General features: G+C 41.9%; 1 protein-coding gene across 1 annotated transcript; it reads left to right on the top strand.

The window, feature by feature from the left end:
- Window positions 1-1,177: 1,177 nt before the first annotated feature.
- Window positions 1,178-17,460, top strand: LOC132888400 (extracellular calcium-sensing receptor). The gene is made up of 10 exons (XM_060924452.1): window positions 1,178-1,301; window positions 2,234-2,607; window positions 2,836-3,135; window positions 3,227-3,550; window positions 8,817-8,986; window positions 9,317-9,626; window positions 11,337-12,155; window positions 14,634-14,861; window positions 15,122-15,245; window positions 16,556-17,460. The coding sequence occupies exons 1-10, from the start codon at window positions 1,178-1,180 to the stop codon at window positions 17,458-17,460; spliced, it is 3,678 nt and encodes a 1,225-aa protein (XP_060780435.1).
- Window positions 17,461-17,799: the final 339 nt, after the last annotated feature.

Raw genomic sequence — 17,799 nt, 5'->3', positions numbered from 1 at the left:
ACACACATACAGATATGAAATAGGCCACATCTTTCTCTCTGTCTGTTTCTCTGTCCTTCTCTTTCTGTGGTAAATATGTGGTGGAGATTTATATAGCTGGTGAGGTCATGTGGGTGTCTGTGGACATAATGACATCATGTGTACATACTGTAATGGCATCTTTTTTTTTTAATGGTGATATGGTTGATATGATTATATGTAATTGATGTAATGGTTGATTTCTTATTATTTTAATGGTATTTATTTTTCCTACTATATGAAGACATATAATGCATGTTAGTGACTTTTTAAAAGCTGCATACATATTTATTCAACATTGGTTGCTCTTGCTCATTTGTCCATTCGCGACAATTTATTTTGGCATTTATTTTTGGTAATGTATTTTAACCCTTTGATGCCCAACATGGGTCAAATACGACCTGTATTCATTTCCTGTATGGCTGAATGTTTCTTTGCTATATCTTTGAAATAAAATTACAATTTAATATTTAAGGTATTCATTAAATGTTTTTTTTTATTACTAATCAGTATTTTTATTTTTCCTTTCTTACTTTATGAATAAATAAGGTTTTGCATTTCTACATCAATTTTACACACATGGGTCAAAAATGACCCATGTTTATTCACTATAGAATTTGAGAGGTACTTTTCATGTTTGTAAATGTTTGTTTGTTTGCAATTGGGAACATAATTATTGTGTAAAATTATTAACCTGCCGCACATTTTACAACTCAGCATAGCTGCCTTTGCAAATCTGATGCATTCAACTCATACTTCACAATTGTTTTACCATAGAAAATTTATATCTTGGGAACGATAACTGTACACACTACTTGGACATTAGGTTAATGTTACATTGACCTTGACATCCATTACTAGTGAAAAAGAAAATTATGTCAAATACTATTAGCGATTTAGCTCTTGACATATTCTATTCTTGCTAGCTGACTGGAACAACAGCAGGCCGGCAGCCACCTTTGCCCTTTCTGCAGGCACTTTTTGCTGTGTCACATCCTGCCACAAGAGGGCACTACACTAATGTCAACAAAATAAAACTCAAAGTAGAATATTCCATACTTGATCAAGTGAATGGGATGCATTTGAACATATTCTTTTGATTTTCTTGATTCAGAGTGTTAGCATGCTTGGTCCCAGTCAATCCAGATTTACGGCTAAAATGGGAGCAGAGATGGTGGTTGAAGAACAGAAAAGAGAACCTGAGGATAAAGATGAGGCAATTCTCAGTCCTGATTCTGAGTCTGAAATCTCTGATGCTGATGACCCAGAATATGTGCCACAGGGTTAAGCTGGAGTTCACCACCACAGTTCACTACAGTTCACTACCGTGACACAGTAGATACACCACAGTTCGATATCATTGTTTTCAATGTTATCAGTGTTATCAGTTATCAGTGATGTGTATGACAAATAAACACATTTCAAGTATTAAATGAGCTATTGTTTGGTCCAAATCAATGATACAATAATTATTTTAGCAAAATTATCATATCTTTTTTAATCAAACATTTTGACCCATGCATGTAAACCTAATGTCATAATCCAAAAACTATTTTTGTTCAGGAATCAAAAACAAGATATTTACTTGTATATCTTGGATTATTAAATGATGAAATTGGTTGATTTCAAAAGATATAGGAAAATAAATAAATAAATAAATAAATAAATATAAAGAACACTCCATCATGGGAAAGTTTATCCATGTAATGGATTTGTCTTCCAATGCAGGATTTTTTTTTTTTTTTTAAGATAATAGCTGACTAGAGCCCAAAACGCCATAGAAATTTTGGGTCTGCTGCATGATTTATTAGCTCGCTGGAACAGCACACCATTGGGGCAAGTGCTTAGTAACAGCACCCATACCTCGTGAAAGCTTAGTCATTTGCTGAGGAACTAAATTCCTGGTTCCAGTCCTCCAGGAAGGAGGAGCCCATCATTTTTTTTGAGGGGGGAGGGGACTGAGACCAAGGACACTGATGCAGTGGGAGAGCCCCAGAGTTCCCTCCAGATGCCGTTGCAGCAGCAAAGGAGGAAGCTGTCAGAGAGGAGCTCCCTCCAGAGGCCATCACAACAGCGGGGGAGGAGGCTGTCACCCCAGAGCTCCCTCCAGAGAATTATGCAGCTGCAAAAGAGAAGGCCATCACCCCAGAGCTCCCTCCAGAAGCTGACACAGTGGCAGACAAGGAGGCTGTCACTCTGTAGCTCCTTCCTGAAGCCGATGCAGAGGGAGAGGAGGAGGCCTTCGCTCTGGAGCTCCCTCCAAAGGCCGAAGCAGAGGCAGAGGAGGGCATTGTTGCCCAAGAGCTCCCTCCAGAGGCCAAAGCAGCTGCAGCATCAGAGGATGTCGCGTCAGAGGCCATCGCACCAGAGCTCCTTCAAGAGGCCGACACAATGGGAGAGGAGGAGGGTATCACCCCAGAGCTCCTTCCAGAGGCTGATGCAGAGGATGAGGCCTTCACCCTGGAGCTCCCTCCAGAGGTGGACACAGCAGCAGAGGAGGGGGCTGTCTCCACGGAGCACCCTCCAGAAGCTGACATAGAGGATGAGGCCATTGCCCTGGAGCTTCCTCCAGAAGCCAATACAGCAGCAGTGGAGTAAGCTGTTGCCACAGAGCTCCCTCCATAGGCTGACGCGGGGAAAGAGGAGGAGGCTGTCACCCTGGATCTCCCTCTAGAGGCCAAGACAGCAGCAGAGGAGGAGGCTGTTGGGCTGGATATCCCTCCAGAGGCTGATGCAGTGGCAGAGGAAGAGGCCATTGAACCAGAGCTCTCAACATAGGCTGATGCAGCAGCAGAGGAGGAAATCATCACTCTGTAGCTCCCTCCAGAGGCTGAGGCAGAGTCAGAGGATGATGTCACCCCAGACCTCCCTCCCAAGGGCAAGATAGCTGCAGAGGAGGAGGCCATTGCCACAGAGCTCCCTCCAGATGCCAATGCAGAAGCAGAGAAGAAGCCCTTCATTCGGGATCTCCCTCCAGAGACCAATGAGGCCATCACCCCAGAGCTCCCTCTAGAGACCGACATAGCGACAGAGGAGGAGGCCATCACCCCACATCTCCTTCCAGAGGCCAATGCAGAGGCAGAGGAGGAGGCCTTTGCTCTGGAGCTCCCTCCACAAGTTGATGCAGATGTTGATGTTGAGGCAGCTCCCTCCAGAGGCTGATGCAGAGGCAGAGGATGAGGCCTTCACCCCAGCGCTTCCTCCATAGGCTGATGCAGAGGTAGGGAATGAGCCCTTTGCTCTGGTGCACTCTCCAGAGTCTGTCACAGAGGAAGAGGGGGAGGCCTTCACACCAGAACTCCCTCCAGAGACCAATCCAGAGGCAGATGTGGAGGCAGACACCCCAGCACTCCCTCCAGAGGTCAATGCAGTGGCAGAGGAGCAGGCCATCACCCTGGAGCTCCATCCAGAGGCCGACACAGTGGCAGAGGATGAGGCCATTGCCCCAGATCTCCCTCTAGACACTGACACAGCAATAGTGAAAGAGGCTGTCAGCCCGGAGCACCCTCCAGAGGCTGACACAGAGACAGAGGTGGAGGACCTCACCCCATGGTTCCTTCCAGAGACTGACATATGCCGCTTTTCCACTACAAACGCGGCTGAGTCGGGCTGAGCCGTGCGGTGCTGAGTCGAGCTGAGCGGGGCTGTTGGAGTTGCATTTCGACTACAACCGCGCTGAACCGTGCTGGCTGGAAGTGGGTGGACACATTGGGTGGAGTTAGCGAAAGTGGGTGGATGTTACGTGATGTCATTAAGCAGCGCAAACAGTGACATCAGTGATCTTTTAAGCGGTAGTCTCACGACCCGAATAGTAAACAATAAACATGGAGGACATGGAGTCGTTAGTGTTGCTGGTCTTGGTGCTGTGGCTTGTTGTCACCGACAACGCCAACAGATACTGGCAAGAGCATATAGATGAGGCGAGGCGCATAAGGCTTCATAATTCTCGTAATTCGTAATTCTTCTTCTTCCGGGTTTATGGTGTTTACAGATCCCAGTGTGCTCGCGGGGCGTGTGTGGGCATGTGAGGACACTCCTCCTCACCAATCAGTGCACAGGGGAGTGTCTGCTCATGCCCCCAGCCTCACTCGGCACGGTTTGGCTCGCTTCAGCCCCACTCCAAAACGGTGCGAGTTTTAGGGGCTAAGCAGGGCTGAAGCGAGCTGAGTCGCGCTGTTTTTTGGTAGTCGAAACGCGAGCCGTGTCGGGCTGAAGTGAGCTGAAGTGAGCTGAAGTGAGCTGAAAAAGGGTAGTGGAAAAGGGCCAATAGTGGCAGAGGACGATGCTGTTGCCCCAAACCTCCCTTAAGAAGGCATCGCAGCTGTAGAGGAAGAGCCCCCGTCTGTGTCCTTGCACCTATTCAAGGCCTGACCCAAACCCAAGCCCCCATCTAAGCTGAGAATCTAGTGCCACATCCATGCAGAGCCAGAGCAGAGCACCAATGATATGGCATCCAGCGCCAGATCCTCATCCCTGGGGCTATCCAAGAGGAGTTTTAGCTCTCAGAGGGAGCTCTTTGGGGGCTTCTATCACATGGTTCTATCACGTGTGCACTGAGCAGCACGCACCTCTAATGACAAGCACCTGCCCCAGATTAAAGCACAATCAGCGTGCACATAAAAGTATGCTGCCTACACCTCTAAAGTGTGAAGTATTGGATTGATTTTCACCATTACCGAGCCATTGCTATTGTATTGTCTTCCTGGTTCTTGACTCTCATTCTGTGTTTTGGATTCTGTTTTTTTTGTCTTTGCCTAGTATAGTCTGTTTGTGCCTCACCTCACCCTTTGCCTGTTTACCATTGATGATTTCTACCTGCCATATTGGATTGTTTGCCTGTAAGCTTTTAAATAATACTCTTCCACACTTATAACCATCTCCATCAACCATATTACTGACAATTACTCTATGTGAACATATATATTTTTCTGATTTCACAGAAAAATAAAGCAAGGTCCATCACTTGACTGATAGCAAAGAAGATGACATACGAGTAGGCCAAATTTACTATGTTATTTTGCAAAATAATATACATCCAAAAACACTGGAACTTTTGTGAATACCTGAGTAATCTAGTCAAGTCAAGTCAACTTTATTGTCAAATATGCTATACATGCTCGACATACAGCACAGATGAAATTTCAGTCCTCTCTGACCCACGGTGCAAACAGGCAATGCAATAAATAAAAATAAAAATAGAATTATTGAAAAAAACAAACAATATAAACAGTATAAACACTCTAGATAAGAACTAGACATAAACACTCAGAGAAACAATATAAACAGTATAAATAAACAGTGTAAACACTAGATAAGAACTAGACATAGACTAAACACTCAGACAATATAAACAGTATAAACACTCTAGATAAGAACTAGACGTAGACTAAACGCTCATATACACACACACACACACACACACACACACACGTAAATTGGTGCAAATAAACAAACAGTCAAGGGCACTTGAGGTATAGCAGGTAAACATGAAATAAGCAGTATAAACAAACTAGCAGCTGTTAAGGTGAGGTAGTGCGGAATAGTGCAAATGAGCGAGGTAAAGTGAGATGTGCGGCCCCTGAGTTCAGTGTGTTAATGAACGATGTATGTATGTACTGTATGTATGTATGTATGTATGTATGTGTGTGTGTGTGTGTGTGTGTGTGTGTGTGTGTTGGGGGGGGAACTGTGAGGATGACATGTCAGATGCTGAAGGGGGGCAGGGGGTGTGTGAGCAGAATCTGTGGCAGGGGACAGAGGGGGGAGGAGGGGCAGAACAGGGAGGGAGTTGAGCCTTCTGACTGCCTGGTGAAAGAAACTGTTCTTGAGCCTGCTGGTTTTGGCCCGGAGACTCTGCAGTCTCCTCCCTGACAGCAGCAGACTGAAGAGGCTGTGAGATGGGTGGGTGGGGTCACCTGCAATCCTGATGGCTTTGCAGGTGAGGCGGGAGTTATAAATATCCATTAGAGAAGGGAGAGAGACACTAATGATCCTCTCAGCTGCTCTCACGATGCGCTGCAGAGACTTGCAACAGGACACAGTGCAGGCGCCGTACCACACGGTGATGTAGCTGGTCAGAATGATCTCGATGGTGCCTCTGTAGAAAGTGTGCATGATGGGGTCCGGGGCTCTTGCTCTCCTCAGTTTACATTCCCTGGTAAATCTTAACCTAATAAATTTCAACATTTTCCACCCAAACACATCATTATAGATTTAAATAGCTCACTTTTTCAGTATAAAAAGCCATAGAAGTGTTTAGTCCCAAAAGATAGAGTAAAAACAGCCAAAGAATCAGTGAAAAATGGAGGTAATATACTACCTCCATATAATATAATTATATATCATATGGTTCTACTTAATTCAAACAACTGCTGACAAACACAAGACAGAACAAGACAAAACAACTGCATGCTGTAGACCTTCTATCATGTCAGTAAAGCCACATGTTTTAATTCTAGGTAAATATTAGACATAACTAACAGTGTATACCAATCAGCCATAAAATTAAAACTCCAGTTTAATATTGTGTAAATCCCCATTGTGCTGCTTAAACAGCCCTAACCTGTTGAGGCATGGATTCCACAAGACCTCTGAAGGTGCTGTGGTATCTGGCACCAAGACGTTAGCAGCACACCTTTTAAGTTCTGTAAGATGCAAGTTGAGTACTCCATGGATCAGACTTGTTTGTCCAGTACATCCCACAGATGCTTGATCAGATTGAGATCTGGTAATGTGGAGGCTAGGTCAACCCCTTGAACTATTTGTCATGTTTCTCAAACCATTCCTGAACAATTTTTGCAGTGTAGTAGGGTGCATTATTCTGCTAAAAAGGCTACTGCTATTAGGGAACACCTTTGCCATGAAGGGGTGAACTTGGTCTGCAACAATGTTTAGAGAGGTAATATGTGTCAAATTGACACCCACATGAATGTTAGGACACAAGGTTTCCCAGCAGAACATTGCCCAGAGCAACACACTGCTTATGCCAGCTTGTCTTCTTCCCATAGTGAATGCTGGTGCCATCTTTAAACCAGGTAAGTCACACACACACACACACACACACACACACACACACACACACACACACACACACACACACACACACACACCTGGCATTCCACAGAATGCAAAACATAATTCATCAGACTTGACCACCCTCTTCCATGGTCCAGTTATGATATTCACATGCCCATTGTAGGTGATGGAGAGAGGTCAGCATAAGCACTCTGACAGGCCTGCATCTATGCAGCTCAATGCATAGCAAGGTGTAATGCACTGTGTGTTCTATCATAGGCAGCAATAACTGTTTTCAACAGTTTGTGCTGCAGTAGCTCTTCTGTGGGATTGGACCAGACAGCCTAGATTTTACCCTTCATGCCCATCCATGAGCCTTGGGTGCCCATCACCCTGTTGCTAGTTCATTGGTTGTCCTTCCTTGGACCATTTTTGGTAGGTACTAACCACTGCATGCTGGGAACACCCCACAAGACCTGTCGTTTTAGAGATGCACTGACTCAGTCATCCAAACAGCACAATTTTGCCCTTTCAGAAGTTGCTCAGATCCTTACACTTGCCGATTCTGTTCCTGCTTCCAAAACATCAACTTTGAGAACTGACTGTCCACTTGCTGCCTAATATATCCCATCCCTTGACAGGTGCCACTGTAATGAGATAATTTATGTTTATTACTTCACCTGTCAGTGATTTAATACTATGGCTAATTGATGTATGTCCAGTGAAATTATTTGACTTTTGTTTGGTTGCTATGAAATTCTTAAGCTCTTTGTAGATTGAAAACCCATGCTATAGATCTTAAATGCATATGCCTGGGAGAATAAATAAGACTTTAAATAACTATCAGAAAAGGCAAATGTCCATAGTTTTAGTACAGCAACAGTATTGGCATTGTCACTTCGATCCTCATTTGAGACCACAGAATGAGAAGTGGTTATAGGCTCTAAAGGTTGTAGAGATGGAATGGGGCATTTGATAAAAATAAATAAATAAATAAATAAATAAATATACTGGTGCCATGCCATATTACAGTCAATTCTAGATCTGACCAGTAAACACTGAAAGAGGATCCTTTTTGCACCTGTGCCATAAAATATCATGCGACACATCTACTTGCCTCTGAAATGTGTCTTGGATCAGGTACATTAGATCCTGCAGATGGCAATGTTGAACATGTGTTCACATCTATTGGAAAAATTCAGCCTAAAACCTATGCATATATGTGAGTATTCCCCATATGACAAATCAAAGTCTGTCAATTACAAACAGGGGCACTCTAATTTTCACACACACACACACACACACACACACACACACACACACACACACACACACACACTGTGACCATTATTGTGTGTTTTTCTCTAATTGCATTAGTTCTAATCTAATGTAAGCAATCAAAATTAATTAATTTAAAAATAAAGAAAAAAGGGAAATTAATTAATTAATTTCCCTTTTTTTCTTAATTTCTGAGTTTGTGATAAGTGTCATCTATCGATAACTGACTATCTGTAATAACCTATCCATATAAGTCTGTTCAGTGCTCAAGTCATTGTTTTCTTCCTCCCAACATTTCAGTCCTCCTCATTGGCCTGTGCACATGCCAGTCATCTATGAAAACAGGTGACATAATTTCTTTTATAAAGCAGAGTCCACCAGTCTGTCATACACTCTATTGGGGACATCCAGGCTCATGAATTCGCCCACATGCCTCTTTGACGTTTGGAAATATGCCAGTGGGTGAGCTGGTACTGTTGGCTATTTTTCTGCTCCTCTGGCCCAAGGTTCAGTCCACAGAATCAAGCAATGGCTGTCAGAGAATGGAGGGAATTGATCCTCATGTGCTAGCAATGGATGGAGATGTTATTCTTGGAGGGCTTTTCCCCCTTCATTACATCACTCCAAAACCTGATCATGTTTTTACAGACCAACCACAGGTTCAGAGGTGTAGTGGGTGAGTGATACCACTTGTTCTGTTGGATATCAGTTTCTGGAAATAAGACATCCACATGAAAGAAACATGAAAGTTTGGCTCTAGTACAGAATGCCTGTATTAGTCACTAAGCACTTTCTGGCTCTAGCTCTGTCACAGTGGTACTTTTTTGGATGGAAAATACATAGATAAACTTAGAAATAGGTAAAAGTATGTATGCTATACTATGCTGTAGAAAACAGTGCTTTTTATTTATGTATTATTTGCATTTTTTTTCCTGATTGTGTTTTGATCATGTCACTTTCCCAGGATTTACCTTCCTTTCCTTACTCAGCTATCCCTGTTTTTCAGATTTGACCTGAGGGCTTTCCGCTGGGTCCAGACTATGGTGTTTGCCATTGAGGAGATAAACAAGAATCCCAGGCTTTTGCCAGGTGTGAAACTGGGTTATCGGATTCTGGACAGCTGTGATAATGTCCACACAAGTCTACAGAGTGCATTCTCTCTGGTCAATGGATCTTCTCTCCATCAGACAGAGGGTTCTGCATCCAGAACCCTTCCTTGTCTTTCTAAAGCTCCTGTTCCTGCAATCATAGGTCTGGCATCATCCACACCAACCCGAGCTGTAGCCCAAACATTTGGGCCTTTTGGGATTCCTATGGTGAGCATTGACTTAAAAGATGTTGAGAATGAATGAAATAAACTAAACACTGCCATAATAATAGTTGCTGTAAGTATAGACAGTCAACTCTTTCTTTCACTTTTTTAATGGTTTATTTTATTCTGTTTTTATGACCCTTATCAACTGCTTGTTGATAACTCTGTCTTGAAATTTGTTCTTTACCACATTGATTCTTGTTGACAAGGACTCAGAAATTAAGCCATCTGTTATCTCCTGCATTTTTCAGTCTGCCTTGCCTTCAGTCTCTTTCACTAGATTTCATGGTCATTTCACTGTGTAATGATATAATACTTATTTTATTATAGAATATAATACTTAAAATATTCAGTTGTTCCTCATATAGATGCCTAAATATATTTCAATGATTGCACACATATACTAAAGACATCGAGGATATAATTAATGTTGTGGTGTATATTAAAATAGTGAATATGCACCAAAATATCTCATCTCATCTCATCTCATCTCATCTCATCTCATCTCATTATCTCTAGCCACTTTTATCCTGTTCTACAGGGTCGCAGGCAAGCTGGAGCCTATCCCAGCTGACTACGGGTGAAAGGCAGGGTACACCCTGGACAAGTCGCCAGGTCATCACAGGGCTGACATAACAGACACAGACAACCAATCACACTCACATTCACACCTACGGTCAATATAGAGTCACCATTTAACCTAACCTGCATGTCTTTGGACTGTGGGATAAACCAGAGCACCTGGAGGAAACCCACGTGGACACGGGGAGAACATGCAAACTCTGCACAGAAAGGCCCTCCCTGGCCACGGGGCTCAAACCCAGACCTTGCTGTGAGGCGACAGCGCTAACCACTACACCACTGTGCCACCCGCACCAAAATATATTATTCTTAATTTGAGATGAAAGAAGTTATGAATATAATTGAATATAAAAATCTCATTGAATTATTAAGAATCATTATTACAATAAAATACAGTTTATTATTATTATTATTATTATTATTATTATTATTATTATTATTATAGGAGACATTACATGAGTATTTTAAAACACCATTTTAGAAATAAAAATGACATTTAATCTTGCTCATTGACTCTCATTTAATGATTTGTCTCATTAAAATAAATTTACCGTGATATTTGTAATTTTACTATAATTTACACATTCTACCCATGTACCTCTGGTAAGTCCATTTCTAATCTCTGCTCATAGTTTATGTATATAGGTCATGTTTAATATATTGAAAGTCTGTATAATATCCATTATCATTGTGCTTACACAATCTAAAGATGGACAGGTATTTCATTTGATTTGACTTGAAGTTTATTAGGTCTTGTTTTATCTCACATAACTTAAAATAATGTTGAATCATCAGTAAACAGGCCTCAGTAAAGACTCTACTGATGACCAATAATTTTAGTATCAATTGTATTTGTTCTTGGTTGGAATGAAAATGTGCAGCCACAATCTTGGTTATGATTTTAATTTGTGTGTGTGTGTGTGTGTGTGTGTGTGTGTGTGTGTGTGTGTGTGTGTGTGTGTGTGTGATATATAAGCATTGCTTTAAAAATTTAATAGTATCACACTGAATAGTATTCCACACAATGCATTCACATAGCCTCTGAAATGACTCTGAAAGAATGCATTTTTGTCCAGGAAAAAGAAACTTTATTAGTCTCTCTTATTTCCTCTCTCTATTTAACTACTTTCAGATCAGCTACTTTGCAACTTGCACATGTCTGACCAATAAGCAAGTGTACCCAACCTTCCTCCGCACTGTTCCCAGTGATGTGTTCCAGGTGCAGGCTCTGGTGCAGTTGATGGCCCATTTTGGCTGGCGGTGGGTGGGCACAATTGGCACAGAGGATGATTATAGCCACTATGGAATTCAAGCCTTTACTGAGCAGCTGGCAGAATGGGGTGGTTGTGTGGCTTTTCACCACACCATCCCCAAAGTCCCCACTGCAAAACAGATCGGTGCCATTGCTGATGCCCTGGAGGCCTCCACAGCCCGAGTGATTGTGGTATTTGCCACAGAAGGTCAACTTCTAGAGCTGCTATCAGAGGTGGCACGCAGAAACTTGACAGGCTGGCAGTGGGTGGCCAGTGAAGCCTGGGTAACTGCCAGTATTCTTACAGCCCCGGTGTTTCAGCATGTGTTAACAGGGACTCTGGGATTTTCCTTCAGGGGTGCAAATATATCTGGGCTGGCTGAATTTCTTCTGAGAATACAGCCCTCTGATAACCCAGAATCAGTCTTCACTAACATGTTCTGGGAAGAACAGTTTAACTGCCATCTGGATTATGCCAGCAGTGAGAATTTGGACAGGCCACTGTGTACTGGTTTGGAGAATCTTGAGCAAGTTGAAAGCAGCTACACAAGTGTGACTCCGGTGCGGGTTTCCTACAATGTGTATAAGGCAGTGTATGCAATTACTCATGCGCTACACCACCTACTACAGTGCACAGCTATAGCACAAGCCTCAGGCCAGAGAAGCTGTAACACTGGGGCAGAATTCACACCTGGACAGGTGATAGGATTGTGCAATCAGTGCTATCTACTAATATACAGTTAGCTCCATATATATATTTGGACACTGACACAAATTTTGTTTTTTTACCTGTTTACTGAAACATATTCAAGTTATAGTTATATAATGGACATGGACATAAAGTCCAGACTTTCAGCTTTCATTTGAGGGTATCCACATTAAAATTGGATAAAGGGTTTAGGAGTTTCAGCTCCTTAACATGTGCCACCCTGTTTTTAAAGAGACCAAAAGTAATAATAATAATAATAATAATAATAATAAGTTAAATTTATATAGCGCCTTTCAAGAAACCCAAGGATGCTTTACAATAGTAGACAAAGAAAGAAAAAAAAAATATATATATATATATAATAAGAAAAAAAAAAGTAAAAAGTCCACCAAGTAGGGGTCAGGATGTAATTCCCGTGGTGTAGCAGCCACAGTCCCACCAAAAGGCACACGAAAACAAGTCCCACATCTCCAGCACTGCTGCTGCGACGCCGTCAGCAACATCGCTCAGAACACCATGCCATGGATCCACAAAGCGAGCAGAGAAGCTCCGCCACGCAAAGTGCTGGTGTGTCCCAAACTGCCTGCACAGCCACCGCGACACCACCAAGCAACATCGCTCGGAACATCACGCCAAGCGTTAAAGCGCAGAGCTCTGGACAACCATGATGTAAAATGAGCAACGAGCTCAATGCAGTCCACAGCTGGGAGCACAGGCATCACCCACAGCAAACCAAGGCCTGGAGGGAACCGACGCCCAAAACTGGGTCCGGAGCTACACCACAACCGGTGGAGAAAACACTCAAACACTCAAACAAACATCAAACTACACAAACACACAGAAAAAAAAATAGAAAAAGAAATAAAATAAAACAAAAAAGCTCTGGTGAGAAGCGGCAGCCAGAACGCGCACGACGTACTCTCAACTGGAAACGGAAACAAACAAGCAAAAAAAAGATATGTCCAAAAGTAATTGGACAGTTGACTCAAAGGCTATTTCATGGGAAGGTGTGGGCAATTCCTTCGTTATGCCATTCTCAATTAAGCAGATAAAAGGCCTGGAGTTGATTTGAGGTGTGGTGCTTGCATTTGGAAGATTTTGCTGTGAAGAAAACATGCGGTCAAAGGAGCTCTCCATGCAGGTGAAACAAGCCATCGTTAAGCTGCAAAAACAGAAAAAAAACATCTGAGAAATTGCTACAATATTAGGAGTGGCAAAATCTACAGTTTGGTACATCCTGAGAAAGAAAGAAAGAAAGCACTGGTGAACTCATCAATGCAAAAAGACCTGGACACTCACAGAAGACAACAGTAGTGGATGATCGCAGAATAATTTCCATGGTGAAGAGAAACCCCTTCACAACAGCCAACCAAGTGAACAACACTCTCCAGGAGGTAGGCATATCAATATCCAAATCTACCATAAAGAGAAGACTGCATGAAGGTAAATACAGATGGTTCACTGCACGGTGCAAGCCACTCATAAGCCTCAAGAATAAAAAGGCTAGATTGGACTTTGCTAAAAAACATCTAAAAAAGCCAGCACAGTTCTGGAAGAACATTTTTTGGACAGATGAAACCAAGATCAACCTCTACCAGAATGATGGAAAGAAAAAAGTATGGCAAAGGTGTGGTACAGCTCATGATCCAAAGTATACCACATCATCTATAACACGGTGGAGGCAGTGTGATGGCTTGGGCATGCATGGCTGCCAGTAGCACTGGGTCACTAGTGTTTATTGATGATGTGACACAGGACAGAAGCAGCCGGATGAATTCTGAGGTATTCAGAGACATACTGTGTGCTCAAATGCAGCCAAACTGATTGGTCGGCGTTTCATAATACAGATGGACAATGACCCAAAACATAAAGCCAAAGCAACCCAGGAGTTTATTAAAGCAAAGAAGTGGAATATTCTTGAATGGCTAAGTCAGTTACCTGATCTCAACCCAATTGAGCATGCATTTCACTTGTTAAAGACTAAACTTCAGACAGAAAGGCCCACAAACAAACAGCAACTGAAAACCGCTGCAGTAAAGGCCTGGCAGAGCATTAAAAAGGAGGAAACACAGTGTCTGGTGATGTCCATGAGTTCAAGACTTCAGGCAGTCATTGCCAACAAAGGGTTTTCAACCAAGTATTAGAAATTAACATTTTATTTACAGTTATTTAATTTGTCCAATTACTTTTGAGCCCCTGAAATGAAGGGATTGTGTTTAAAAAATGCTTTAGTTCCTCACATTTTGTTCAACCCACTGAATTAAAGCTGAAAATCTGAACTTTAACTGCATCTGAATTGTTTTGTTCAAAATTCATTGTGGTAATGTACAGAACCAAAATTAGAAAAATGTTGTCTCTGTCCAAATATTTAGGGACCTAACTGTATTTTAAAATATTACTGTTGTCATACACTTATGTTTTAAAATTGTAAGTACTATTCATATTAGGTTTTGGTATTTTATTTACAGTTGCTATATCATCTGAGGAGAGTGAACTTCACAAACCAGTTTGGAGAAAAGGTGTATTTTGATGAAAACGGTGAGCCAGTACCTCTCTATGACATCATAAACTGGCAGAAAGATGGCCGAGGTGGAATCAGGTTTCAGAGAGTGGGTGGATATGATGGTTCAGCCCCCAATTGGCAGCAGCTCAAGATGGACATGGACTTGATAGAGTGGACAGGAGGGCAGAGCCAGGTGTTCAGTTCAAAAAATAAAATACCTATTTCGATTTTTATGGCTTAATCAAACATTGTAATTCATTGTAGTTCTTACAGATATAAGGAATACATAAGTATGACCTTAAAAATATAAATCTACCCTTGAATAATGTATTATAGAACACAGTTTCTAGGTATTTTGCAAGATTTTATTTCAAACTGTGCATTTTGACAAATTGTTAATTGTATTTCCCTGTGAATTTGCACAAGATAATTTCAGTGTACATCATCCTGCAGGTGCCTTTGTCTCTGTGCACGGCTCCCTGTCCTCCTGGGACTCGACAGGCCATACGACCAGGCCAACCCATCTGTTGTTTTGACTGTCTGCCTTGCACTGAGGGAGAGTTCACCAATACATCAGGTAAAAAGAAATAGATTTTCTACATAGTTGTAAAGACACACACACACACACACACAAACACACACAATGCGTATATATATATATATATATATATATATATATATATATATATATATACACACACATGCATTCATCTCATTATCTCTAGCCATTTTATCCTGTTCTACAGGGTCGCAGGCAAGCTGGAGCCTATCCCAGCTGACTACGGGCGAAAGGCGGGGTACACCCTGGACAAGACATGCATTCATTTCTTTGTAAATGTTCTTTTGTAATATAAAGCTTTAAAAGTTGTCATTACAGAGCTGACTGATAAATATGACAAATACAAAGCAGCTCTGACAGTAGTGCAGTTGCAAATCACAGGCTTATATTAATCTCATCTCATTCTCATTATCTCTAGCCGCTTTATCCTTCTACAGGGTCGCAGGCAAGCTGGAGCCTATCCCAGCTGACTACGGGCGAAAGGCGGGGTACACCCTGGACAAGTCGCCAGGTCATTACAGGGCTGACACATAGACACAGACAACCATTCACACCTACGGTCAATTTAGAGTCACCAGTTAACCTAACCTGCATGTCTTTGGACTGTGGGGGAAACCGGAGCACCCGGAGGAAACCCACGCGGACACGGGGAGAACATGCAAACTCCACACAGAAAGGCCCTCGCCGGCCCCGGGGCTCGAACCCAGGACCTTCTTGCTGTGAGGCGACAGCGCTAACCACTACACCACTGTGCCGCCCACTTATATTAATATGCTCATTATATCATTTCTATAGTGGTATGGCAGATACTCTACATAATCTGTTTAAAATATATTGTTATTTAACAAATAAAAATGTATGATCATCAGTATGGTAAAGCTTCCTGGAACAAGACATTTCTTTTCAATTTATGGAAGTAGTCTCCAGTATCAGCACCAGTCAGAGGTAAAGCTGTTCTTAAGTTTTCCACCATGGGAATGTCAAACATAGGCTGTTGCATCTTCCAGCTTTTTATGCATTTAAAATGCAGCTGTAGGAAGCAACATTGTTTTCCCTGTTTTCTTCAAGAGGAAGTAAGAAAACTATTATTTAAAGCTGTTATAAAGTAAGTGATATTAAGAACTTGTTTCCTGGGACTTGAACACCATTAATTAAATTAAAAAATATAATTGGATAAAAAAAAAAAACATGATGTGCTTTCTTTAACATTCAATAAAAATTGTAATTGTTGACAAATTAACATGACACAAGAATAGAACACTTTAGGATGTACTGATATAGAAGCCATCATGTTTTATACCTTCCAGAAATGTGCTTGTTTCTTGCAGGAGCCACAGAATGCATCCGGTGTCCTCTGTACTACTGGTCCAATGCTGAGCGTGTGGCATGTGTGGCAGGCATAGAGGAATTCCTTTCATTTCAGGAGATCATGGGCATCATCCTTGTTACCCTCTCCCTCCTTGGAGTTGCTTCAGCAACTGCTGTCTCTGTAATCTTCTACCTCTTCAGATCTACACCTATAGTCAAAGCCAACAATTCAGAGCTGAGTTTCCTGCTTTTGCTGTCACTGAAACTCTGTTTTCTGTGTTCACTGGTGTTTCTGGGTCGGCCTTCAATGTGGTCCTGTCAGGCCCGGCAAGCAGCATTTGGCATCAGTTTTGTCCTTTGCATCTCATGCATTCTGGTCAAAAGCATTGTGGTGCTATTGGCTTTCCACTCCACCATGCCTGGTACCAGTTCCCTCAAACGATTTGGTCCTCCTCAGCAAAGAGCATTTATTATCAGTTGCACTGCAGGCCAAGCCATACTCTGCATTAGTTGGTTGTCATTAGCACCCCCTTACCCTTTTAAGAATACATCTTACCAGGGCGGAAGGATCATACTGGAGTGTAAGGATGTCTGGCCTCTGGGCTTCTATTTGGTACTTGGTTATATTGGTGTCCTCTCCTGTGTTTGCTTCATTTTGGCCTTTTTGGGCCGGAAACTTCCAGATACATTTAATGAGGCCAAGTTAATCACATTCAGTATGCTGATCTTTTTTGCTGTTTGGATCTCATTCATACCTGCATACAACAGCACCCCAGGGAAATACACAGTAGCAGTGGAGATATTTGCCATCCTGGCCTCCACTTTTGGCTTGTTTTTCTGTATCTTTGCTCCTAAATGTTACATTATTCTGCTGAGGCCTGAACTTAATACAAAAAAAGGAATGACTGGAAAAACATCAAAATGAACTATTCATTCAGGGCCTTCTTTGAATTGCAGTTTAATCAAAATACATTTTGTTGTGCTGTCCAGTAAGCTGAGACAATAATTCTGTGTCATCATAGACTCTATCTATCACAATCTAGAGACAGAAAGCTGGAGCAATATAGATTTAGTATTTCACTGTATTGGAATTAATAATACAATATAATACATTTTTAATAATTGTTATTGTTCATGTTCCATAAATGCAAGCTGATGTGCAATAAAGTTTATTTTGTGAAAAAAAGAGTTGCTACTCTTGGAGAAACAGTCTATTTCTTAAATTTGAATTTGTTGGAAGCAAATTTGAAATGCAATAAAATTG

This window comes from Neoarius graeffei, chromosome 6 (assembly GCF_027579695.1).
Source record: "Neoarius graeffei isolate fNeoGra1 chromosome 6, fNeoGra1.pri, whole genome shotgun sequence".
Classification (NCBI taxonomy): Eukaryota; Metazoa; Chordata; class Actinopteri; order Siluriformes; family Ariidae; genus Neoarius; species Neoarius graeffei.
This window is presented reverse-complemented; position numbering and strand designations above follow the sequence as displayed.